The 27088-nt window shown below is 48.1% G+C and overlaps 1 protein-coding gene across 2 annotated transcripts in view; it reads left to right on the top strand.

The window, feature by feature from the left end:
• Positions 1-27088, top strand: part of lamc3 (laminin, gamma 3) — an 89262-nt gene that overhangs the window by 12087 nt on the left and 50087 nt on the right. For both annotated transcript variants that reach the window (XR_009792375.1, XM_061802243.1), the window contains exons 3-7: positions 14347-14477; positions 17660-17844; positions 20369-20557; positions 21705-21825; positions 25658-25756. Coding sequence is in view for 1 of the 2 variants with exons in the window: in XM_061802243.1 (XP_061658227.1) it covers positions 14347-14477; positions 17660-17844; positions 20369-20557; positions 21705-21825; positions 25658-25756 (725 nt within the window). In the remaining variant the exon portion in view is untranslated. The remainder of the gene's footprint in view (positions 1-14346; positions 14478-17659; positions 17845-20368; positions 20558-21704; positions 21826-25657; positions 25757-27088) is intronic.

The raw sequence follows: 27088 nt of genomic DNA, 5'->3' as shown, positions 1-27088 counted from the left end.
TCAATAGGGGATAGAAAGAGGAGAGGAAAGGGCAACTGGGCATATTTCAGACCGTGCAAATTCACTATGCATCCATTCATTACTAGTTCTGGTACCAAAAGAAAATCTATCATGAATGAGTGAATGATGAACTAACGCCAGAACATTCATTACTCATTACTCTATCGCAGTTGTTGTTGTTCTAGCCAAGTACGACAGTCGTTATTCCGTATCAAGGTCCAGGAAGTGAGCCGAATCGGCCGGGGCCCCTCCACGGGTGTTCCACCGTCAGCGCGGTCGGTTTTTGAGCACAGTTGAAGAGATGACGCGTGCCGTGAGGGGCGCGACGTCGCACAACGGGCATTCGTCGACGTCGATGGTCGTCTCGCTTGCGACACCAGCCCGAACGGAGTTGAGATAGCGTCGATCTCAGATTCAGATTTCGGATTCGGCTACTGGAGGCGGGTGGCCGCCCGACAACTCAAGTACGAATGAGGTTGACCGCGATAGAATGCTGCTCCGCATTATTTCGGGGTGAACCTCATCAGTGTCGACTTCTCGCTAGTTCAAAAATCTTCCAAAAGAATACTTCCAATTCCATGAAGGATTTACTAGTGTTGTGAATAATCAACTAATATGACCGGATAGCCGCTCATAGAGTCCAGAGGTACGGCCTTGTCAAATCATGCAAATCAGACAGGAGTACTTCGATGAGTCTGTCGTAGACCTGCGGATCAGATATCACGAGACTAGCAGTTGCTTGCCTGAGGCGTTCAAGGTTTTCATCTGTGACACAATGCAAGAGCTCACAAGCTTATCTCTCGTTCACACTACGTAACCGGTCCGACGTGGCTGGGAACAGTTTTCAGATTTTACAAAATAAGTGGACGACCGAAAAGATCTTGACTTTCACGGCTCAAGAAAACAGATTAACAGTTAAAATGAAGAACTACGCTAGGGCCCTGATTCAAACCCCAGCCACGCAACCGCGAGTCAGATGTGAAACGCTAACCACTCAGCACTGCGGCGCCCAAATTAGTCGAATATTAATTAACGCTCGGCTTCCAGATGACCAAGAATGCCTTCTACCTTTGTGCCGTTTCAACGACTTGTTTTCACTGTAGGTGTTCTGCTTTCATTCAGACAAATTAAACCTTAATTTGTTATTGTTTGGTTTTAATTGGCTCCGCACCTCATCCGCGGTCGGGCCCCGCGAGGAAATTGCACTTCCGCTCTCGTCGCGCGCCGGAAAGCTGTCGGCGCGGCGCCGGGAATACCGCGATCTCTCGTTAACCTCCGAGCCTTTTAATGTTTTCATTTCCATTGTGAGCGGCGCGTAATTGACTGGGCCCCTTCGGGGTTGGGGGGGGGGGGGGGGGGGGGTCGGCGCGGGAGGCTTGCTTACATTAAAATGCGCCCGCTAATGGCGCTGCGTTTCCATACGCGCCCATCGACCCGCTGGTTGTAAAAGCTGCACGAGATCAATAAGAGTGTGTGGACGTATATCGGGGGGCGAATCTCTAAGCGCAACCTGTGCGACGCCTCCTGCTTTCACGGTGCGATGAGAAAGCCCACCGTCGCCTCCCGATCCGATTCGACAACAATACGCACCGGGGGGATTTCCGGTTGGCGGATCGCTGACGCAAAGTGGAATCGTTGACGAAAAAGTTGTTCTTTTGGGGGTTGTGCAGTCAAATATATGCCAAAGATTTTTCATCTATCCTTTTTCTTAGCTGCTTGTCCTCACAAGGGTCACGGGGAGCGCTGGAGCCTATCCCAGCAGTCGACGGACAGGAGGCGGGGTACACCCTGAACTGGTCGCCCGCCAATCGCAGGGCGCGTAGTGACAAACAGCCGCACTCACAATCGCTATCACACCTTGGGGCAATTTAGTGTCCAGTTCATGTTGCGTGTTTTGGGGATGTGGGAGGAAACCGGAGTACCCGGAGGAAACCCACGCAGGCACGCGGAGAACACGCAAACTCCACACAGGCGGGTCCGGGATTGAACCCGGGACCTCAGAACTGTGAGGCCAACGCTTTACCAGCTGAGTCATGGTGCCGCCCTACAAAGGTTTTTGTTTCTTCAATTCCAAAACGTGAAAAATGAATCCGGACTCAATCCAGTAAAATTCAAAAATAGTCATACAGAGGAGATCGCGTGTTAGCATAGTCGCCAGTTCTTTCGGTACCGACATAACCGCAATTTTTGCCTTTGTGGTTGACGTTTATCCCCAAAGTATAAAATGTTAGCTTGGCTTGCCTTTGAGTCTTCTTCTTTCCTCTTTCGGTTTTTCCCGTTAGGCTTTCCATCGAGTTATTTAGCTAAAACATGAGGCTAGCCTGCTAGCTAACACCCGCCGCACAAGACGCTATCATCCATTTCCTCGTCACAGCCGCGCGTCCGTTCCGATAATCCACGCAACGGCAAAGTCGCTCAATTATTCAGTCCGTCGCGTTTGAATTCCCACCGGAACTTGTTTTTGGAATCAATTTACCTGTCGAAACGTAAATCGCGGCCGGCACTCCGTCGCCCTCGGAAGCAATTTACCTCACGGGAGTCTCTTCTTTTCAAGTGACACTTGACAAATTCAAACTACCGCGGCAGAGAAGGAGGCCAAAAAAAATCGTCATTCGAGGCAGCCGGCCCGTTTCCTCCGCCGCTCCTGAGTGACACGGAAGATTTGTTTGGTTATTAGCGGCGGCGTCAGCGCGATTGAGAAAGAAAAGTACGTGTGAAAAGGTAAATATTGTGCTTTTTTTCCCCACAATTAAAACAGCTGCTAGCATCTCTCTGGGTACTGTACTCAATGAGGTCTTCTTCTTCTTCTTCTTTTCCTTTCGGCTTGTCCCGTCAGGGGTCGCCACAGCGCGTCACCTATTTCCCATCTAAGCCCATCTCGTGCATCTTCCACTGTCCTCATGTCCTCCCTCACAACATCCGTCCACCTTTTCTTTGGTCTTCCTCTCGCACTCTCTTCCTTGGTAGCTCCATCCTTACCATCCGCCTACCAGTTTCCTCACTCTTTCGCCTCTGGGCATGTCCAGACCATCGAAGTCTGCACCCTCGAACCTTGTCTCCAAAACCTCCAACTTTGGCTGTCCCTCTCATGAGCTCATTTCTAATCCTATCCAAGCGAGAACCTCAACATCTTCATTTCTGCCGTCTCCAGTTCTGCTTCCCGTTCTTTCGTCTTCTAATCCGTCCATCATGGCCGGCCTCACCACTGTTTTATAGACTTTGCCCTTCATCCTAGCGGAGACTCTTCTGTCGCATGGCACACCGGACACCTTCCGCCAACTGTTCCAGTTCCGCTTGGACCCGTGTCTTCGCTTCCTTGCCACACTCACCATCGCTCCGGATTGTTGACCCCAAGTATTTGAAGTCGTCCGCCCTCGCCATCTCTTCCCTCTTCCTCCTATGCTCCCCTCTCGTTCTGTTTGACTTGGGCTAATCTTCATTGCTCTCCTTTCCGGTGCGTCCCTCCATCTTTCTAACTGTTCCTCCGCCTGTTCCCTGCTTTCACTGCAGATCGCAACATCATCTGCGACCATCGCGGTCCAATGGGATTCCAGCCTAACCTGGAAACAGGAAGGGGCTCAGAGCGGATCCCCGATGCGCCTTAAAACATATTTAAACTTACCGAAATGGACTTAAACTTCTAAAATGTATTCCTTTTTTGAATTTTCTTTCTTACCAACCACAGGGCCTGCAGATAGAAATTTGCAAAAGGATTCATATCTGGCGAAAAGCATCTTTTCTCTGGAGTTTGTTTTGCGTGCACGGTCCAAAATGCAGTCCAGCTGTGGCTTGAAAATGGCCGATGTTCGCCCAGCGTGGGCGCCAAGTCACGGGCATGGAAACTTGATGGGGGGGGGGGGCGGCGCTTTTACGCAGTTCAGTTCGGCTCGCTCACAGACACAATTTTTGGAAGCAGGCAGCGGACAAAAGAATATGACTTTGCGGTTTAATTTCACACTCGACGGCCGGGCAGGCACTCCAGAGACCCCAAGACGCAATTTGTGTACGAGCAATTACACAAGTCAAGTTTCCAAAGTATGTCGCCGTTAAACGGCCCTTCAAGTCCATTTATTTATTTGGGGTGTTTCGGGTGGCGTCACGGGCAAAAAGGAGAACCGGGCTCGGCGCAAAAGTGCCAAATTAAAACGCCGGGAAGTCCTCGTTCTCGTCCGTTCCCGTTGGAGGAGATGACACGGATCCCCCGTGCGACCGCGACTGCATTTTAAACACCGCAAAGTTCCAAGAAAAGAAAAACCGGCTCAAGTCTACGTACTTTCTTCAGAGTATTTTCACCGACTCCTGGGTCGGTTTTCATTTTGAATGGCTCAAGTGGATTATTGCGTATTAGACAGAGGATTAGAGTAACTAAGTAATATTTAGCATGTACCGACAAAATGAAATAGAAGTTTTCCGATGGGATTTGGAAGTACGACAAAATATGTATACGTACATACATCTTCCTAGCCGCTTATCCTCACAAGGGTCGCGGGGACTGCGGGAGCCTATCCCAGCTGTCAACAAGCAGAAGGTGGGGGAGACCCTGAACTGGTCTCCAGCCAATCGTAGGGCACATAGAGACAAACAGTCACACTCACAATCACACCTATGGGCAATTTAGAGTGCCCGGAGAAAACCCACACAGGGACGGGGGACAATATCCAAACTCCCCACAGGCGGCCTTTGGGATTGGACCTACAGCCGCAGTTCAGGGTGTACCCTGCCTCCTGCCCGTTGACAGCAGGGAGAGGCTCCAGCAGTCCCTGTGGCCCTCGTGAGCATAAGCGGCGAAGAAAACGGATGCTTGGATGGCCTGCACAGTTCTGAGGGCCCGGGTTCAATCCCGGACCCGGCTGTGTGAAGTTTGCGTGTTCTGCCAGTGGCTGGTGGCGACCAGTCCAGGGTGTACCCCGCCTCCTGCCCATTGACAGCACTCCTGTGACCCTCGTGAGGATAAGCGGCGAAAAAAGTGGGTGGTTGGATGGCCTGCACAGTTCTGAGGTCCCGGGTTCAATCCCGGACCCGCCTGTGTGGAGTTTGCATCTTCTCCCTGTGGCTGGTGGCGACCAGTCCAGGGTGTACTCGTGCCTGTTGACAGCTGGGATAGGCTCCAGCACTCCCAACGACCCTCGTGAGGATAAGCAGCTAAGAAAATGGATGGATGTTTATATATATATTTAAACATGTTACTAGACACACAAATATACAAATCGCTGAGCACAGTGCAAAGCCGAATCCGTTTTTGTGCAAACTGTTGAAAACTGCAGAATTGTAATTATTATTATTATTATTATTATTATAATCAATGATTTGTTTCAAAGCAAACACTGTGATTATGTGCTGTTCACAACACACAAAGTGCCCCAAAGGCCTACACGGTCTTTTTTTTTTTTTGTGTATTTTTATAGAAACAAAACATTTATCAGCTTATAAAAACAAACAAACAAACAAACGTAGCCGGTGGCAAGCGAGACGCCCGTCGGTCATTTGCGACGACTTCACTCGACATTTTACCGTCCACGTCCCGCCGTTATGCTTTATGGATCGTTAAATGACAAACGCCTCACGCCGAGATGAGGCACTTTTGTTGGGTTCATCACACCGAAGCGCCGGCGGTTTGGAATTTGCGGCCATTACTTGGTCCGGGGTGGAATTGCTGCGGGAAAATGCGTTGGAAGTTGACCCGTCGACACGGACGCGTTGCGCGCGACTTCCATTCATTGATCGCCGCCAAAATGTTCAATCGGGGAGCGGGCTGGGGTCAAATTTATCGGAAATGACTGTAAATAAATACATAAATAATACAATGATGATCTCGGAATGAGGCACAGGCTACAAATGTCGGAATCGGAAACCACGGTCACGTCGTGCCCAGTTTGAAAACTGATACTTTGCTTAAAGTGCCACTGTCGTGCAATGCATGATTAATAGTTTATTATTATTGCCGGAACGGACCCATCCGTTTTTTCACCACACGACATGATTTTGACGTATATGGCTTTTTGTCACTCCCGCCATGAAAATCCTCTCAAGGGATTTTGTTTTCCAGAAGAAGCAGGAAGTGATGTACATGGCAGGACCGCCCTCAAGTGGACTCGTTTGTTTCTATCAGTTTTACCTGCTGGAAGGTAGGTAGCTCGTTGTTCCTTCGTGTTAGCCAAAATGGCGGCTCTTTGTATTGCCGGATATTGTTCGAACGCTCCGGAGGATGGATTCGCTCGTCGTACTTTTCCGAAAGACCCGGTTCGTCGTGAAAACTGGATTGCACGGACGTCACTTCACTCGATTGAGTCCGGGGTGGCTCATACATACTGTCTGGGTGTCTGTTGTTAGTTAGAAGTGATCCGCATATCATCTAAATATGTCCCGAAACGATAGGTTAATACTGCCCCGGTCACTTCACTCGATTGTGAGATGTTCTCTTCTTCGAAAAGAGCTTCCGTGTCCCTGAGTAGGTCGGCGGACAAGCCGCCGCCGAAGCGTGGACGCGGCACGGCTTCGGCCAGGCTGGCCCATACATACTGTCTGGGAGTCTGTTGTTAGTTCAAAGCGATCCGCATATCATCTAAATATGTCCCGAAACGATAGGGTAATACTGCCCCGGTCACTTCACTCGATTGTGAGACGTTTGAAAAGAGCTTCCGTGTCCAGGCAATACGGCGACCACTTGGATGTCGAATGAGACTTCGGCAACTTTTGCGCTCTCCCGCTCATATTTATTTTTTCGTACGGACGTTGAAGTGAACAACGCTATATGTATTTTTCATGACTATATCGATTTTAGAATGTTTATAGGCATGACGCTTGACCTTTAAAGTGAATTTTTATTTTCGCTTCAATTTTCGGGCAAAAATGAAAAGAACACCAGATCCAGAAACCCGATCCAGACACACTTTATCGACTTTCGTTTGCCACATCTGCCCTCGCTTCCGACCCGCACGCTCTAAATTATCCATCGTCGAGTATGTGAATGCTTCTTTGTTCCTACGCGCCCCGGTATCGGCTGACAACCAGTCCGGTCCGGAATCCGCGAACTCAGCCCGCGATCGACTCCAGTTCCCCGCGGCCGTAACGATCAAAGGGCGGAATCGGGAGACGGCGCGTGACCCGTGACCCGGCGGTCCGTTTCAAAGAGCGCCGGGATTGCGACCGCCTGGGTGTGACGCGACCTTGTGTTCCGGGCAGGTCGAAGGTCGCAACATCTGGTGTCAATTCGCCACCGACAAGCCATTGTGAGTTCCACGGGCCTGTGTGCGCTTTTGTGGACCCCAGACCCAAATGAAGTGGTCTTAGCTCTCACTCCACCTCTTTATTTCTCATTCCGTCCTCCCGTCAGACCTTATCGCTGCAGTCTGAGCCAGGAGAGTACTTGAAGGCGGCCTATTTAGGACCGCAGAGATGGAACCCGAGACGGGATTGATTGCCTTTCGCTCGGGCGGCTTTTGCTCTTTCGGTTCCCGTGGCTAACGGCGTTTGGGCTCAACGACCTCGACCGCTTCCTCCACGCGACTTTTGTCGATAGTCGCAGGAAGAGAGAGAAAACGGAACGGCGGCCGAGTCCGAAATGTCAAACTCGCGGTCGGAGCTAATAAAAGGGGGAGTCTTCGGGAGTCGCTAATTACTTGAGAGAGGCATCATCAGCCCCCTTTCACACGGCCGATTAAAGCCGTGAATTTTCAACGCGTCTCCGAGGTTAGAAGTCGATTTGCGAATTTGCAGGATTTGCCACCCGAGGCGGAACGGAGCCAGCGGGGAATAGCGCGGAGCCGGGACCGGGGAGGGGGTCGAACAGCCCACGCCAAAAAAAAAAAAAAAATCCAAAAAATATCCCGCTTCTGGTTTAGAGATTACAACGTAAATTGTTCCATGAATAATAGACGCGCATTTCTTTGTCATTCGCATTTTCAGAATTTGTGGAGCAAAACCAAAGGCGCAACGTCCCGGTTTGTCGCTTTGCGGTGCCTCGTTTGCACCCGCACTATTTATTTTAGATATTAATATATATATATATATTTTTTATACTACAGTGATGCCTTGAGGTATGAGTTTAATAATAATAAGGACATAAATGCAGGCGGTCAAAACCTCTCAGTAAGCTGCAGTTGTATTAGCGGTTCTTCCCTGAGGATAAACATTCTAAAAATATATAATACACCAAAAAAAAATGCTAATGCGCCGGCCATTTTGGACCAGAACATAACGAGTACACAGTGGCTTCATTGCGTATTGCTTCGGAATAAAGTGTTTAATAACTTCATTCTCTCTTCCGTGGTACTGTAAACTTCCTGTGGTTGATCGGGACTTACTTAAAAATGGAATCGATTAGCGTAATTGTCACACGTCAATTGCAAACGAACGTCTCCGGGGAAGTAAAATGAACCGGTTGACCATTCCCGTCCCTTGAAATCGCGTACGTCAAAACTTGTACATCAAACAACATAGTTTGGTACAAATTTGATCTTAATTTACCATTATTCATCCTTGCTGCTAGCTTCCGAAGCGACCGTTGGCAGTTCCGACGGCTGCCGTTTTCATGCTACTGCCGACGTTTCTCGTTACCGACGGATTGTTAGCATTCAGGAAGTAGCATCAGCCGTACACACATCAAAAAAAAAAAACGAGCATTCATCACGTAGCCACAGAGCATGATCACGGGAAGGAGTTATTAGTCATGCTTGGGGGAATTGTGCTAATAGTGTAAGAAAAGCAAGCAGAGCGGCTTCTAAATACCGCAGAAAGAAGCAGAGTTCCTTGAGGTTAATTAGCATTCCAGTCAGCCCCATTACTTTTTATTTGTGCAAATCAGAGCAAAAAGCTTAATTAACTTTCACATTTCAGTCGGCCGTACGGTACGGCGCCGACGTCGGCTGCGAGTCGGCCAGTGGCCGTGCGGAGAAAACGCTAATGATTCAATTAGCACCGACAAAGGCTATCCGAGGCTATCGTACGTGTCTGCTTTAGCCGCCGTTTTCACCTCCAGGACCGGATGTCGTCTCATCCCCGCCTCGCCCGGGGGGGTTTGATGCCCTCCTCCGCCCAAAGTAAATCGCTTTTTAATTTAATTGGCTAATTTTGCCGCGCCGCCAATGTGCGACACCCCCCCCCCTCCCCCCCTTCGGCTCGTTGTCGTTCCGTCACCACTTTCCGGGGGGCAAGGTGAACAAAGAAATTCAATCATCGATACCAACTGCGGTGATGCCTCGGTTCTCGACCACAATTCGTTCCAGGAAACGGTTCGAAAAGTGATTTGTTCGAAAACCAAATCCATGTTTCCCATTGCAGTGAATGGAAAAAGAAATAATGCGTTCCAAGCATTAAAACAATTTGCTTTTTGAAGCATTTTTTTTAGCTTTTCCTGATAATAAACTGCATAGTAGAAATAGATGTATAGTTGAATACTTTATATACTAAAATAATTTAAGAAATATATTTATTTTTTGTTTAAAACGTATGCTTTAGTAGTATAGTACACTAGGCTGGGAGCGCATTGCCGTATCTGTAGCGACTCGGCCCCCAGCCTTATAAACTTTTTTGTATTAACAAAAATGCAGAATAGAACGACAAGGCAAGATGCTTGCTTAATAAGCAACGTGCCTTGTCGTTCGAAAACCGATTTGTTTGAAAACGGGGACGTTCGAGAACCGAGGGTTTACTGTAGGGTTAGGCGATGATTTCAAGCAAGACGAGTGTATTCAGATTGACTGCTGTGCATTTTCATGAAATATACGTACATATTTCTTTGAACTGGAGGCTGAAAGGGACTTTGTTCGTTATGTTAGTTCTGTATTTTATTAAATAGTTCCAGAGAAATATCGTGTTGCCTTGAGATACGAGTGATTACTTGATTAACCAACCGAGTTATTTGTATGTTGTTGTTTTTTTTTTTATAAAATCCTGGAAGGAAAAATTTTTACCTAATCAAAAACAACATGCTGAAGTGCTTCATATTTACCTTTAGTCTTTGCCCAAATTCTGCTCTACTAATTCCATTATTATTTTAGCGAATGTAAGATTTTTGCAGCAAATAATTCCCCCCTCCAATCATCCAAAAAGTAGACGATTAAAAATATTTTTAATTGCGCAATAATCCATGCCCACGCTTTTGTGTCCTGTGTTATAACTATTTAATGATCCAAAGCAACTCTTGATGGTGGCGTAAGTCTTGAAAAGTATCAATAACGGTATCAGCGGTATCGAATCGATGCCTAATTTTGCATTTTCGCACAGCACAAGGCCAAACATTGGATTTTTTTTTAGTTATTTATTTTTTTAGCTTCAGCGCCGTTTTGAAGCTAAACGGCGGCGCATTACCGACGGGCTTTAAAAGTTCATAAATATGATTAGTTACAAGGTCACTCCATTCCGACAACATCATCTAATCATTCTAAATATGATATACTCCATATGCAGATGGATATTCCCCGAGTGTGCCTTTTTTTTCGGATTGTAATTTGTTTTGACCTTTCCGCGGACACACTGCGATGTTTATAGCCGGCGAGTGAAGTGTGCGCGCGTGTGCGTGAAGTGTCTCGTCTTTTGCAAAGTGTCCTCAGCCCCCCGAGGCGCAAGTGGCGACGCCGCGGAGGGATTAAAATGCTAATAAAACAGGCGGGGATGCATTTGCAGGTTTTTAAGTCCGCCGAAATATGCATGACTCCCCGCGAGGCCGCCGCGCGGCTAATGCCGCTAACACCGCCGCGCGCAGCTTTTTTTTTTAAATTTATGCGCCGTAGATAAATGTCGTCCTAACCTCTGACATTATCCGTCCGTCGACCTTCTTGCCGACCAATTCATCCACCGACCTACCTTCCACTATCGATCTACCCGTGTACTGTACTCGCCTACCGACTTCCCGCTGACCCCAATCGATTTACGGATCTAGCTACTTATAAGCGGACCAATCGAAAGTATCTGCCGCCCCGGCTAGTTGCCCGCGCACTTACAGTGAATACTCGGTTCTCGAACGTTTCCGAGAATCGGATTTCGAACGAAAATTTCGAGATTTTTTTTGCTTCTGTTTTTGAACGAAAATCGGTACTCGCATGCCCCCGGCAAAAAACGGAAATAACACAACGCGCGGGGCCCGACTAGCTGACCTACGACGTGCTTTGTTGTGAATTCCCACGGCGCCGAAAAAACACGGAAATAACATAACGCGCGCGGCCCGGTCAGCTGACCCAGGAGACGGTTTGTTATTGTAATTTCGAAAGCACCCCAAAAAAACGTGGAAATAACATAACGTGCGCGACCAGACTAGCTGACCCTAGCTAGCCTCTGTCCGCTATTGAGGACTATTAACCCCCCCAATCATGGCTCCAAAGAAGTGACACTTGGCAAGTTCTTTGGGAAAAGAAAAGAACTTCCTTTGGGGGGGGGGGGGCGAGTCACCCCCACCGAAGAGATTTGATACAGTAATTCATAGTTTTGCATTGCTTTTTTTTCTTGCGAACTTTAATAATGCTGTCTTCCCATTTAGCATTTCTGCATTTTTGTTTCGTTTCAAAGATTTCGTTAATGCGAGTTACGAATTAGTTTTTGTATGTTAAATTTTGTAAAAATATTAAAAAAAAAAATTATTGCTTTTTTCCCCCCTCATTATTGTTTGAAGTTATTCTTATACTTTTGTTAATGCAAAAAAGTTTACATCGCAACAGATACGGCAATGCACTCCCAGCCTAGCCTACTCTACTACTAAAGCATACATTTAAAGCATAAAATAAATATTTTTCCTAAATGATTTTATTATAAAAAGTATTTAAACTATACATGTATTTCTACTATGCAGTTTATTATCAGAAAAAGCTAAAAAAAATTTTAGGCTTGGAACGCATTATTTCTTTTTCCATTCATTGTAATGGGAAATATCAATTTGGTTTTCGAACAAATCGCTTCTCGAACCGCCTTCTGGAACGGATTGTGGTCGAGAACCAAGGTCTGTTTACCAACCTACCTACCTTAGTAACTAATCCTGCAAGTATCTACCCAGCTATGAATCAAGCTACTTATATACAGTAGTTTCCTACTGATAATATTTGATTTAAATGGTTTTTAGTGGTACGTTCGATCCCCGCCCTCCACAGGACCCTCCCCAAATTCCTCGTTAGAATATGTCAACGTATTTATTGGCCTTTGCCGTGCAATGCGGTCTTATTTGTACACCTTTCATGTGCCAAACATGAACGTCGGAACATCCCCCACGCGTGACGTCTTTGAAGGTAGCGACCGGGCAGGATCCGCTCCAATTTTTATTATTATTATTTTTTTTTTTAATACTCCGTTATTCCCGGGCCCCCCCCGGGCCCCCCCCCCCCACCTTTTTGCTTTCAAATCCAATCCCACATTAACAGCGCAGACCCAACTATTCGTCCGCCATGATGGATCGTCCGTCTCCGGCAATTTCAGCGAAAAGTTGACCGCGTCGTGACCTGTAAACAAAGACTGCCTGCGAAGATGAGACGCGGATCTTGAAAAAGAAAAAAATATATAGAAGCTCGGTTCGGTGCACGGTCGTAAACAGAGAAATTGCATTTTTTTTTTTTTTTTTTTTTTCCCGAGGCTTGGGGACCGTAATCCACAGGACTGCATAAACAAATCTGATACTACGCTGATACGCAGTAGTATTATTCAGTCTTCGCTAGCAAAATGGTTTATTATTGTCAGTCTCTGGAGGAGGAAGTAGAAAATCTGTGGACTTTGCGACGGAACACAAGTATGAATAACATCACAAGGCCGAGGACGGGATCGGTTTTTCTTCATTAGTTCTGTGTTTGGGGTTGTCAGGATTAGTTGTCGCCGGGCTCAAAAGAGCAAAAACTCAAGACACGCACGGTCAAAGACTTTCCTTAGCTTCTGCTAGCCACCCAAGCTAAACCTAGCTACCTAACCTAGCCCAACATAAAAGAGCACTTGTGATCTAAAGTCACCACTCTTAGTACGGTTGTGGCAGCCAGTGGAGAATGTTGTTAAAAATGATGTCGAAAGCAGATTAATCGTTGTTTAGAGGTCTTAACGTGACAATAGGAGGCCACAACTGGCTAATTAGCATCATTTTCTATGCTAAGAGCTGCCTTTAGGGTAAATCGAGTCGGTGGTCATTGATTCTCTAAAGCGACTAAATTGGTCGGGCACAAGAAAGACCAGACTACCCAGCTCGCGGCGGCACTTTTCAAAGACCGCCAAGGTTACAAAGGAGCCCGGAATCAAACTTTTCTCTGAGGCGATCCACTTCAGTTAGCCGCCTCTCTTTTTTTACTCTTCTAAGCGACTCCTGGCGTCAAGTGCTCTGCTTTCTTGTACCTCGCCTCGCTTTTATCTCCCTCTTCGTCTTGTTTACGCTTTCACCGTGTTTGTTGTCCCGCCCGCACTCGCTTCTTCTTCTTCTTCCGCCAGCCCCGACTTTACCTTTTTGTGGCCGACTCAAACGGAGGAAATTTCAAATCATATCAAAGCTCAACACAAGCGTTATCGCGCCTGCGTCTTTCAGCGACATACTTTGCGTGTATAATTTCGCTTCAACCCGCCCTCTTTTGACAATGAACTTGATTTCTGGAAAATTTCCCCACAATCGAGGTTCGTTTCTGCGGTAGGTACGGCCACGGTAATCACCTGTTTGGTTTCATAACATCGGGGGTTTCAAATCACTGGCTTTCAAGCAGGGTCAGCCAGGGTTGCAATAGATCAGGTACTGTACATGCAATACATTATGTAAATTTCCGTCTTTCATTGTCCTTAAGGAGTAAAGCGCAAGTGACCATTCTAACTGAACGAGACTCCGCGCCCACTCGTTCCTGTTCCCCGGGAGAGAATTTAGACACGCATTCACGTTGTCCGCGGGTATGACGTCAAGGCCATGTTTGGCGTTTACGTAAGAATAAACTATCCTTCACGCCACCTGGGGATTTAGGCATAATGCGACAACCGTGAAGTGTACTACCTGGGTATGTGGCCTTGAACGTCTCCGATCCTGAACGCAGGAGAGCCGCTCGTCTTGTATGAATTGTGAACCTTGAGGTCGGGGGAAAAACACAACACAACAATAGGTGAGTGCGACGCATGCCGTGATGAAAAACGTAACGCTTTATGAAAATAGCTCCGCTCATGTTGTCCGTCGCTTAGCAGGAATGAAAGTCGCTCGGATAAATGGTCGCCGCAGTGGCTCCTTTGGCAACGTTCAACTGTTACTTTTGTGTTCACAGCCATATTGTTAGCGGAAGAAATCCACATCAGCTCGCAACTCAATTCCGATCAATCGAATTGACTTTGTTTTTCTTTTTATGACTTCAACCCTGCTTGAGATCATCTTCATCCATTGTTGTTCCTGACCCCCGGGGGCTGATTTTTGTTTTCCAGGAATGGGTGACGGCGACCGACTTGCTCATCTCCCTGGACAGGCTCAACACCTTCGGCGACGAGGTCTTCAAGGACGCCAACGTCCTGCGGTCGTATTTCTACGCCATCTCCGATTTCTCCGTCGGCGGCAGGTAACGAGCGCCTGGAAATGCGCATCCGAGCATCAAACGTGAACCGCGTCTGCGTATTTAGATATATATAGCGCCCATAGCGTCGTCGCCCGCTAATGAACGGCTGCATGAGCGGGCTCTATCATCCATGTAGGCGCTGGAGCGATCTGTGAACTGACTGAAAGAACTTCTATGTGGTATTTTGTTCTGCATACGGCTTTTATGAAAACAGGAATATGTTTTCCTGGCATCTGCTGCCATTTAACTAAATGCTGCTGATGCTCGATGGAGTTGACGGTGCCTTGCTTCATGGCTTTGCCGCTTGGCTCGTTGTTTAGTTGGTGGGTTGGCAAGAGGGTCACTTTGTTTGTCAGTTGATTGGACGGTTAGTTAACTGGTCGTGGTTGGCTCGTTTAATTAGTGTTTGGAAGTTGGTTGGTCGGTCGGTTTGTTTGTTTGTTTGTTGGTCGTTTGTGTCCGTTATGATTTGTTGGGGGATGGATTTGTGTAAGGTCTGTCAATTAGTAAGTTACCGTAAAGATTACAACATTAGTTAGAAGTGACGACTTCTGAGAGCCTGTTTATGTTTGTGGTATGTGCTGCTGGTTTGGTTAGCAAAACATTCCAAATGGGCTCAGTATGCAGGGATTCATAAGCTACTGGTTCATCAGTCAGTCTTCTTCTTCTTCTTTTCCTTTCGGCTTGAACGTGTCATCTTTTTATATCGAAGCCTATCTCGTGTATCTTTCTCTCTAACACCCACAGTCCTCATGTCGTTCCTCACAACCTCCATCAACCTTTTCTTTGGTCTTCCTCTCGCTCTCTCTTCCTTGGTAGCTCCATCCTTACCAGCCACCTACCAATTTACTCACTCTCTCGCCTCTGGACATGTCCAGACCATCGAAGTCTGCTCCCTTGAACTTTTCTCCAAAAGATCCAACTTTGGCTGTCCCTCGAATGAGCTCATTTCTAACCCTATCCAACCTGCTCACTCCGAGCGAGAACCTCAACATCTTCATTTCTGCCACCTCCAGTTCTGCTTCCGTTTTTTTCTCAAGCGCCACCGTCTCTAATCCGTACATCGCTGTTTTATAGACTTTGCCCTTCATCCTCGCGGAGACTCTTCTGTCACATAGAACACCGGACACCTCCAGCCAACTGTTCCACCCCGCTTGGACCCGTTTTTTCACTTCTTTACCACACCCACACCCACCCATTGCTCTGGATTGTTGACCCCAATTATTTGAAGTCGTTCGCCCTCGCTATCTCTTCTCCCTGGAGGTTCACTCTTCTCCCTCCACCCCCTCTCATTCATGCACAGATACTCTGATTTACTTCGGCTAATCTTCATTCCTCTCCTTTCCAGCGCCTGTCTCCATCTTTCTAATTGCAGTCGGTAAACGAACATAAAACCCACAACATTCTAACACATGGACAGTCTCCACCTCTTAAGAGTTTTTTTTGTGTGGTTGGTGCTGCTTTTTTGGTTAGCAAAATAGTCAATTAGTTAGTTACCTACCTAAAACATTACCAGAAGTCTTGACATAGGTAACACTTCTGCTGTTTTATCCGGAAACTCGGTTCACATGAGCACAGCAAAGGTCTGCGGGGAAAATATAGCAGTTGCGAGACTCAAGACTGCAGTTGTTTACGACTCTCACGGACGAAAGAGTAGCAGACGGCACCTCACCCCGCGCAGGTAGCGCTGGTAAGTCTTTGCGACGAACCCTTCAGCCGGAGTTTCAAATTGATCTGACACCTGTCACCGCCGCTCAGCCTCAGCGGCGCGCCCGTGACAGATCGGCCGGCAACGTCTCGACACCTGGGGGAGGAGACCCGCGTGACAACGCGTTAGTCAGGCGACGCGTGGCGCTTTCACGACACAGTCATAACCGGCCGCGGCCGCGGCCCGGGTCGACACCGTGACATTTTAACGAAAACGCCCGTGTTTTGCACGGACGTTACGAGAATTACAAGCTAAACGGCCTCTGTGGTGACGTGCGTTGTGTATTGCTGGCGCTCTGAAATGAATTCCGCCGCCTTTGTTTGAGTGACAGCGGCAGTAAGCGAAGCCTCGAGCGAACTGAGGTATTGTGATATGACGCACGACATCAGTCGTCGACAAGACCCGTTGCGGTCGCTTGGCAGAACCTGGTGACACTGCGGCGAGATGGCGGACACCTCCGGGAGAACATTGCTGACACCTCTGCGCACGCAAAAGGGCCAACGTAGTCATGCTTTGACACTTTTTTTGTTTTTGTGGGTCACTTTGTTGTCTGGTTGTGATTAAGGTGGGTCACTTGTTGATGGGTTGGTTGGCAATCAGTTTGTCAGGTATTTAGTTCATGTGGGCGGAACGGCTGGTAAAGCATTGGCCTCACAGTTCTGAGGTCCCGGGTTCGGTCCCAGACCCACCTGTGTGGAGTTTGCATCTTCGCCCCGTGCCTGCGTGGGTTTCCTCCCACATCCCAAAAACATGCAGCATTAATTGGACTCTCTAAATTGCCCCTAGGTGTGATTGTGATTGTGAGTGTGGCTGTTTGTCTCCATGTGCCCCGCGATTGGCCGGCGACCAGTTCAAGGCGTACCCCGCCTCCTGCCTGTTGACAGCTGGGATAGGCTCCACGACCCTCGTGAGGATACGCGGCTAAGAAAATGGATGCGTTTATTAGTTGGTTGTTTTATTGGTTGGTTGGGTGGTTAATCAAGTAGTTCATTAGTTATTTGCTCCCCTGCTAAAAAAAATTCTATAGAATATTTCTAAAGAATTTCTCAAGAAGTGTAGAACTTTAGGACCCAAGTGCTATAGAATTTCTATAGAAACATTTTTGTTCTGTAGAAATTCTATAGAAATTCACACGAAACGATTTACAGAACAAGTTGTTCTGTACAAATCCTATCAAATTCTATAGATTTCTATAGAAAATTATTAGCAGGGTTGGTTGGTTGGTTACTTCGGTTGCTTTGTTTAGTCAGGTATTCACCCGATTTTGTTAAGTTTGTCTATTTGATAGTTGGTTTGTTAAACCAACCGATAAATTACCTTAGCGTTTACTGCGGTAAGTGTTAAAAGAACCCAAAGTTATTATTTTAGCCCGATTACGTACTTGGTTAGATGGTCCATTTGTCTGGTCGTTCGGTCTGTTGGCCAGTTAGTTGTCGGTCATTAAGGTACCGCAATAACCCACGTTCACCGCCCTCAGATGCAAGTGCAACGGCCACGCCAGCGAGTGCGTGTGGGCCGAGCGCGGCAGAGACGGCGGAGGCGAAGGCCTGGTCTGCGCCTGCCAGCATCAGACGGAAGGAGACGACTGCCAGAGGTGTCGGCCCTTCTACCGGGACAGACCCTGGGCGAGGGCCACCGGGGAATCGGCTAACGAGTGTCTGCGTAAGTTGTCTTCGCTAGCGGCCAAGAATAAGGACGAAAATAACATTTTGGGGAGTCCGTGGAGACTGCGGCATCCAAACGGTACAATCCAATTTCACTTGCTTGTGAGTTCAGAATCAGAATCAGATTTAATTGCCAAGTGTGTAAAAACACGAGGAATTTTTCTCGAGCAGCCGGTTAGCAGTTAGTTACGTATTTGGCAAAGTGTAGGAAAAACACACAACAGATTTCTGCTAAAGGTTAGTTAGTTAGTCAGTTAGTCAGTTGGTCAGTTAGTTAGTTAGTTAGTTAGTTTGTATCAGAATCCGATTTAATAGCCAAGTGTGTAAAAACACAAGGAATTTTTCTCTAGCAGCCGGTTAGCAGTTAGTTACGTATTTAGAAAAGTGTAGGAAAAACACACAACAGATTTCAGCTAAAGGTTAGTGAGTTAGTTAGGTAAGTGTGTAGGTAGGTACGTAGGTAGGTAGGTAGGTAGGTAGCTAGGTAGGTAGTATCAGAATCAGATTTAATGGCCAAGTGTGTAAAAACACAAGAATTTTCTCTAGCAGCCGGTTAGCAGTTAGTTACGTATTTTTAGCAAAGTGTAGGAAAAACACACAACAGATTTCTTCTAAAGGTTAGTTAGTTTGTTTGTTTGTTAGCTAGCTAGCTAGGTAGATAGCAAGCAATGTTTAATAGAAACTAAAAATGTTTTTTTGACAAAAGTCGAATGAGCGAGCGAGTGGGACTTTTTCCCTCAGACTCTCGAGTCGCAATTTAAAAATAACGCTTTTAAAACCACACAGCTCGTGCCCAACTTAGAGGATGACATGAATTAAAAAAAAAAAAGGAAAAAAAAAAGAAGAAGAAGAAGAAATAAAGGCCGCTGTCGTACATTCTATAAATACGCGGGAAATTCTGGAACACACTGTACCTTTGAAGCGGCATCTGTGTTTTTGTGCGGACGCGAACATTTGATGTCGCTTTGCACATCTGTTTGCCAGAAGCGTCAGCAGAGTGTGTGTGAATTGGAGTGTTTGGCAGGCTTTGGCTCGTCACTCTTTGACGGAAGGCTGTCAGGGAGGACTCGGAATTGGCTGGCATCAAAACATAAAGCCTACAAGTACCCCCGCCATTGAAGTCGATTTTGCCGCACGCTCGTTTTTAATTACTCCTCCTCTTAATTCCGAGCAGCAGGCGCTTTAAATAGAACCGGCAACTTAATCGGAGCCGTCTAATGCTAAATAAGTCGGAATGTGGAATCGGACGTGCACGTAGGAAATCGCGTCGCTTCCATTTTTGTCATTACGCCTTAGCCGCCATACTGGTCTTCCGCTACAGAGGGCTTTGTTTATTTTCTGCTAATTATTGTCAACAGAAATAATTAAAAAAAAAACAAAAAAAAAAAAAACGAGAGTAATATCTTTTAATTCTGCATCATTAAGTTTAGCACAACAGCATTTTATTGGTGGGATTTTTGAACGGCGAAATGTTAGCTAGCTAGCCTCCAAATGATTGACTGAAAACCTCCCTAGACACCTCCCATCTGCAGTTAAGTGACTACATTTGCAATGCCACCAATCTGCATCCCACCGCACGTGAAATGGCTGCTAAAGAAAAACACAACAAAAACGGAACCTTCTCAGCCAGGCTAACGTCCACCAGCCAAAACCCAGAGGAACCGTACGGGGCGGGGGTGGGGTGGGGGGGGACCGCCTGCGGCGCTTGCGTTAGCCATGTTAAAGAGTGCTCAGCCAATGGGACGCTGACGTGGTGCGCTAAGAGCCTCCGAGGCCTCTTTTAGGTGTAGCGACGACGCGGCCGCCACTGCGCTAAGTAGACGCCTCCACGCGCGGCAGTCTGAGGAGAGCGCGTCACTTGTGGACACGCGCCGGTTCTCTCAAAGCAGAACCCGGCTCGAAACCCGAATCTTTGCAAGAAACCGACATTTAAAACCCTACTTCGTAGCTTCATTTGTAAATACTGTCCAGAAGTTTTCCTGCGGCTTGAAATCTCAACCCGGTCTTGAAACCGAAATGCCAAACCCAAACCGGCGCTCAAATCGCTCAACCTCGTTTGCGAGTGGCCTGCTGCGAAGTTTTGCAAAACGTTGCTGTTTTTCTTTCAAAGAAGGCAAGCTGTTACATCGCTGGCTTATTAGCGCTGGGTGGGGTGTAGTGGTGTTGGGGGGGGGGGTAAGCATATGGCTAATACTAGCAAAACAGAGCGCGAGAGCACCGTGTTCGTAATAAAACGAGCAATTTCACCTAAATCCCCCCTCAGGGTTGGCTGAGCAAAAAACTAGGGAGGGATTTGCGGCTCGGAGCTACGCCGGCGCCGCCTTATCGGCTGACTAATTTGCTCTTGTATCAACACAAATGACAAATTACGCTATCTCGGCTTCCCCCCGCCGACGGCGGACCGACTCCTCATTAGGCCCGTGTGAAATGAGATTAGCAACCGGCTCGGAAGCGATCATCCAATCCCAGAACGCCCAACAGCGCCGTTTGTTTTCCGATCTCTTCCCGGCGACCTCCTTCAGGGTGCAACTGCAGCGGCCGCTCGGACCGCTGCGTTTTCGACGCGGAGCAGTACCGCGCCACGGGCAGCGGGGGGCGTTGTCTGGAGTGCCGGGACAACACGGACGGCGCCCACTGCGAGCGGTGCCGCGAGAACCACTTCAGGGGCTCGCCTGACGGGCCCTGCCTGCCCTGCAACTGCAACATCAACGGTAAGTTGTCGGAACGTTAAGACCTTCACCCTGAAACCTGAAAAACTTCTTTATGACCGATTTGAAACCTTAACCCGTGTTTGAAAACATATTTTGAACACAACCCCGAGTCGAAGTTGTGATTGGTTGTTTTTAGACCCAAATTTGAAACCCCACACCTGGATGGAAATCCTGTCCCAAGCTCGGAAGGTGTCAAACTCGAGGCCCGGGGGCCAGAACCGGCCCGCCGCGTGATTTTATGTGGCCCGCCAAGCCAAATCCAGAGTGTCGATTTCGATGATTCTTGTAAAAATTTGTACAAAAATGTCAAATTGTCATGCATGGCAAATGATAAAGTTGAGATATTCCAAGCATGAGTAGTTGAAAAACGCGTTGCCCTTGATTTCCGATACCAAAAGCAGATCGTGAATTGATGATATAAATACGATCAGACCATTAAATATTTGTATTCTTTCACAGTCATAACGGCCCTCTGAGGGAAACCGGAACCGCAATGTGGCCCGCGAGGAAAATGATTTTGACACCCCTTATTTTGAAAGCCGATTTCTAAACCCTAACTCAGACTTGAAATGCCGATTTCAAACCCAAACCGTTTGTTGTGAAAACTTCATTTGCAAACCCAACCCAAGCACGAAAAACTCATTTGAAACCGTCCGTCCTTCCAAAACTCAACTCGATCCTGAAAGGCTAATTTTCGAAACAGAACCCGTACTTTGTCTGAAACCCAAATCCTGGCCTGATTTAGAAACCACGACCCTCGTTTGAAACCCCGACTGGAAACCAGAATAAACCTGGTGGGAAACCCTACCAGCTGCTTGGGAGGCTTTCTTACCGGGGTGGGATTCTGATTCTTTGCGGCGCCAGGCGATCGTCCCCGTCTATCGATCACACGCGACAACGGACTCCATCCGCCGTGCGTTCGTTCGCCGGCCGCAGCGTCCCAGTCGGCTCTTTTCTCTCCATTAACCCGAGCGGGCGGCGTGTCCGCATTATTTCCCGCTCGCCCGGCCTCCCGTTTCCCTAACACAAATCCAATAGCAGGTGTTCTCGTTATTCCCGGAATTGATTAAGCGCGCATCGATCGCTCATCGCCGTCACCCCATTTTCTCTCTTTTTACGTCTTCCCGCCGCGACCGGGACCCGGCAGGCTCGGCGAGTCTGCGGTGTGACAGCGAGGGACGGTGCGAGTGCGGCGGCCGAGGCGTGACGGGGGACAAGTGTGACACGTGTCGCCCGGGATTCCACTCGCTCGGCCCCGCCGGCTGCAGGTGAGCAACGAGCGGCGGCGCCGGAACTACATTGGCAAGCCAAATTCTCACCCGGCGGTGAGACCCCGCTTAGCAGTTTTTCCAGATAAAATCTGTCTTTTGGGCTCGTTGCTTTGCATCAACTTGAGAGCAAAATTTCCAGAGAGAAATCCAGAAAATGATTTATTTGTGTGATAAGTATTTGAACACCTGAGAAAACCAATGTTAATATTTGCGACAGGAGCCTTTGTTTGCAATTACAGAGGTTAAACGTTTCCTGTAGTCGTTCACCAGGTTTGTACACACTGCAGGAGGGATTTTGGCTCTCTCCTCCACACAGATCTTCTCTAGATCAGACAGGTTTCTGGGCTGTCGCTGAGAAAAAAAGATTTTCTATTGGGTTTTGGTCTGGAGACTGGCTCGGCCGGGCCAGAACCTTGATACGCTTCTTACGGAGCCACGCCTTGGTTTCCCTGGCTGTGTCCTTCGGGTCATTGTTCCCCAAAATCTCGCGGTCATCCTCTCCTCAATACAGTGCATGATGCTAGCACCCCCATGGTTCACAGGAGGGATGGTGTTCTCGGGATGGAACTCATCATTCGTCTTCCTCCAAACACGGTTAGTGGAATTATGACCAAAAAGTTCCATTTTGGTCTCACCTGACCACAAAACCTTCTCCCATGACTCCTCTGTATTATCCAAACGGTCATTGGCAAACTCAAGACCGGCCTTGACGTGTGCTGGTTTAAGCAGGGGAACCGTCCGTGCTGCGCATGATTCCAAACCATGACGACTTCGGGTATCACCAACAGTCACCTTGGAAACGGTGGTCTGAGCTCTTTTCAGGTCATTGACCAAGTCCTGACGTGTAGTCCCGGGGTGATTCCTGACCTTTCTAAGGATCATGGAGACCCCACGAGGTGATACCTGGCACGGGGCTCCACTCCGATTGAGACTGACCGTCTGTCACGACCCATCGGTACGGAGCAGGACCCAATTGCAGGACTCCGGAGACGCAGAGGCAGTTTGGGAAATGTCACTGTGACACTGTCATGTTTAGCTTCTTGCGCCAGCAGTGGAGCTGCTTGGCAATTTCTCCTTCGCCCTAGTTGTACAACAGCAAAGTTTGAGTCTTGCTCATCGTACGGGGTGGACGGCTGTCTTTATGCACTTGACGACCTCACACTGGTCCATCTGATTCAGGATAATCCATGGAGTGGAGGCGGACTTTTAAAGGCGGACTAACAGGTCTTCGAGGGTCAGAATTGGAGCTGATAGACAGGTGTTCAAATACTTATTTTCTTCGCTGTAGCTGCGCTCCTTGAAGAACAAAAAGAACGACACCTTGTGTAGACCCTAAAACGGCTGACCTCTCGCATCTTTTAAGACTTCCCGACGGCCTCTTTTCGCGAAACTCACGTCGCCGAGGGGAAACGACCTAGCGACAAAGTCGACATTTTCACGAACGTCCGCTCGAGACGCCGTGCGGGGATTACAATGTTGTTTGTTGACGGTTCCCGAGCGAGCCGCGCGTTTTTACATTAAGGGGAAACCGAGCGCCGGGCGACGACGGCATTATCACCTGCAGCACGTTTGCGTAAGAGCTTTAGTCCGCGGATCACATTAGCATATTTTTAGCAGCAAATCCTGACGCGGCGGATGACTGCGGCGCACTTACACAAGGCGGAATGTTTTTTTTTTTTTTTTTTTTTAAATAAAAATAAAAATAACAACCTCCCATCGTTTCTGCCCTCACCGCCTCGCCGACTCCCCTCCGCCGCGGTTGCTAGCGCGCCGCCGCGCGGAGATAACCTCTGACCAAACCTGCTTGTTGCCATGGCGACCACATCCATCAGCTAAACTTCAGAGGAGGGATTGAGACACAGGTGGAGAAATATTCTCCTTAGTCGACCGCCTTGCCCATTAAAACAACAGGGGGGGGGACATCAACAATGCAATTCATTTTTTATGGATTTCGGACAGGATCTCTCGGATCCTCGTCGAGACCGGCTTGATTTTGAATCATTGACGGAGGCGTCTGAGGTGTTCCAGGTCAGAGGCAAAATTTGCATTTTGACGAATATCAGAGCAAAGAATCCGATCGCGTCTCGGGCAGGCAGAAACGACCCAAATGAGGCTAAAAGAAATTTTTGTGCGGGGCTTCTCGTGACGAGGAAAAAATTCATCTTGCAAAGGAAAAACGGGCTTCAGGAGCTGAATTTTCAAAAAGATTTATTGGAAAGTTATGTTTTATGGGCGGGTTATCCATTTTTAGTCAGGCTCCGCCCTCGCACAATTACAAAATGTACATTTTTCCCTTCTAGCGTTAGCATCACCTGCCTGATTAGCGTATGTATGTAAGTCCAAAAATTCATATTTGGTCCAGTGGCAATCTGACAAAATCTCAAACAGCCGAGGTCGCCTTAAAAAATGGCCGCATCCAACCAAGATGGCTGACTTCCTGTGTCCATATGGGCAGAATTTCTTGACACCGTTTTGTGTGATTGCCGTCGATGCTAACTAAAAATGTCTCTTGGGGATGAATTCAATTTTAAAGATTTAATAAAAGTTTAGGTTTTATAAAAACTCGTCACTGGCACAATTTTCCCGCATCGAATCAAAATACGTTGACTTTTTAGCAAGGCTTTGTAAGACTTTTGTGGGTCCTCCGCATCCATCCATCCGTTTTCTTCGCCGCTTATCCTCACGAGGGTCGCGGGGAGTGCCGGAGCCCATCCCAGCCGTCAACGGGCAGGAGGCGGGGCACACCCCGAACTGGTCGCCGGCCAATCGCAGGGCACATCCAGACAAACAGCCGCACTCACAATCACACCTTTGGGCAATTTAGTGTCCAATTAACGTTGCGTATTTTTGGGATGTGGGAGGAACCCGAACCTGCGAACTCCACACAGGAGGGTCCGGGATCGAACCCGGGACCTCGGAACTGTGAGGCCAACGCTTTCCCAGCGGATCCACCGTGCTAACCCTACGTTTACATTTAATTTTCAAAAATGCTCCTTTCAAATGGTGAATGTCAGAGGGCAAAAATTGCGAATGGCGGCCGTCAACATCTGTATGCATTTCATCGCCAGTCTTGTGATTATTAATATGACCTCGTTAATATGATTGGGGTGGGGGGGGGGGTTACTTCTCCGCGCGCGTGCATGCAAAGTGTGTTTTCTCTCTGGTTTATATTCAAGGTGTACACGTCCGCGTCGGCGCTCCCTGACCCGCTCCGCCTGCCGGGCGGAATCTCAATGCTCCCCGTGTAGACCACGTCACTCGAAACGGGTCCAGGTCCGACGGAATTTCGCCAAAGCCGCGTTCGCTTTGCTAGATAAACGCCGAAAACGTACAAGAACAATGCGCGCAGGTGCCACGAGGTTTACCGCCTCCATTTTGAAATCAAATCGATGCAAAAGATGCATCACGCGCGGGCGTTACGCCTTTTGTTTAGCCGACGCTTTGTCCCCCCCCCCCCCCAAAAACCCGAAGTCGAGATGAGATAAGAGGAAGCCGACGCGTCGCAGGTTTCGGTTACCTCGTGGCCATTTATTACGCAGATTAGATTCCGGCGGAGCGCGGGGAGAACGCGGACGTTTCCATCACAGATGCTGCAAAAATCAGGCGCCCGAGCAACAGTGTGAATTATTCAGCCCACTGGAGCAGAAACAAGGGGAGACGCTTTTGCTGGAAGATAATTAAATTATTTGCAATAGCGCCTCTCATTAAAATTAGATTTGCTGTTCCAAACAAAAGCAATCAATCGCAAAAGCCCGTCAAGCACTTTTTTTTTTTTTTTTGCGGGTCTGACTCACTGCGTCTGTTGACTTTGTGCCCCCCCCCCCCCCAGGCCGTGCGAGTGCGCCCCCGGGGGCAGCGCGGGCGTCTGCTCGCCGCTGGACGGCGGCTGTCGCTGCAAGGCCAACGCCGAGGGGAGAGACTGCGGCAGGTGAGGCTACGATCTCGTCCGCCGGCAGATGTTTTCGGGGGGGGTCCCCCCCCCCCCACCACCACCACCACCACCACCCTTCCCCGTGTCGCGGCAGCTCTTCTTTCACCTGGGAAAAATAAGAAAAAGTAAAATTGTGTATCCGATCCAGATATGAATACCCGGTGATTTCCTAGCAGCAATTGTTGAGAGATGTATCGGTAGCCATTTGGACCCCCGTTATTGGTCGGCTGAGGTATTCTGGATTGGCAATCACGCAACTTCACTTTGAGACCGGAGGTAATGGAAGGATTTTTTTTTTTTTTTTTTTACTCATTTTGGAATGTGATCGACACCGCATGTAGACGCTTCCGGAAAGTAATCCTCCTCAGGACCTGTCCCGGTCGGTCTGTGCATAATCCTCTACTGCGGTGGTTCTCGAACTTTTCTTTTCTTTTAGAAATGAAACACACAAATTCATCCACTTTTGCTATAAATACACATAAGCTTAACTTGCAGTAATCAATAATCACTACTGTGGTCGCTTCCACCCATCCATTTTTCTTTGCCGCTTATCCTCACAAGGGTCGCGGGGAGCGCTGGAGCCTATCCCGGCTGCCTTGCAGTGGTCACTTTTACCGTTTAAAAAAAAAAGGACACTGCCGGGTTTATCGAGACACCAAGAATCGACAAAAATTACAACTTTTTTTCTGGATCATTTCACGTAACATAATTTCAGTGACTAGTGTGGCCTTGTGTGCGCAGCAGTAAAATTGGCTCCAGCTTCTGAGTTCATGGTAGCCCCCACTCCCTCGCTACTATGCGGCATACCGCAACCAGTTGGAAAAATTGTAGCCCCGCACCCCCCCCCCCCCTTCCTTCCCCTCGTCGTGTGGTCTCTTCTTCAAGCAGTAGAGCAGGGGGGAGGAAAGACGAGCGGCAGTAAAACAGGCTAAAGTTCAGATGTCAAAGTGGTGCAGCAGGGCAAGAGAATTTGTCGTGTTTTAGGTGTGTTTTAAGTCTTCAGTCGAGAGTTAAACATTTCTTAAGCGGCAGCCACTCTAAACTACGGGCATACATGAGCCCGAATCCAGAGTACTCAAGAACATGCTGACTTCGTGGTGCTACACTTAAGGTGTGCATCTCTAATTTCGGTTTTGCCTGTAGTGTATACTGTTAAAACAGATTCAAAACAAAGATTGCTTAAAAATATTGCGATAAAACAGCGGCACAAAGTGTGAAGCCTCACCCAGTACATTTGTAAAGGAAATACCATTTGGTACATACATACGCAACTGTGTAAAAGCCGCAAGTGCCCACAGTGAAACACGAGATATTTACAAAGAAAGACGG

The sequence above is a fragment of the Syngnathoides biaculeatus genome, chromosome 17 (genome assembly GCF_019802595.1).
Source record: "Syngnathoides biaculeatus isolate LvHL_M chromosome 17, ASM1980259v1, whole genome shotgun sequence".
NCBI classification, from domain to species: domain Eukaryota; kingdom Metazoa; phylum Chordata; class Actinopteri; order Syngnathiformes; family Syngnathidae; genus Syngnathoides; species Syngnathoides biaculeatus.
Note: the sequence above shows the minus strand (reverse complement) of the source record. Positions and strands in the feature narration are given on the sequence as shown.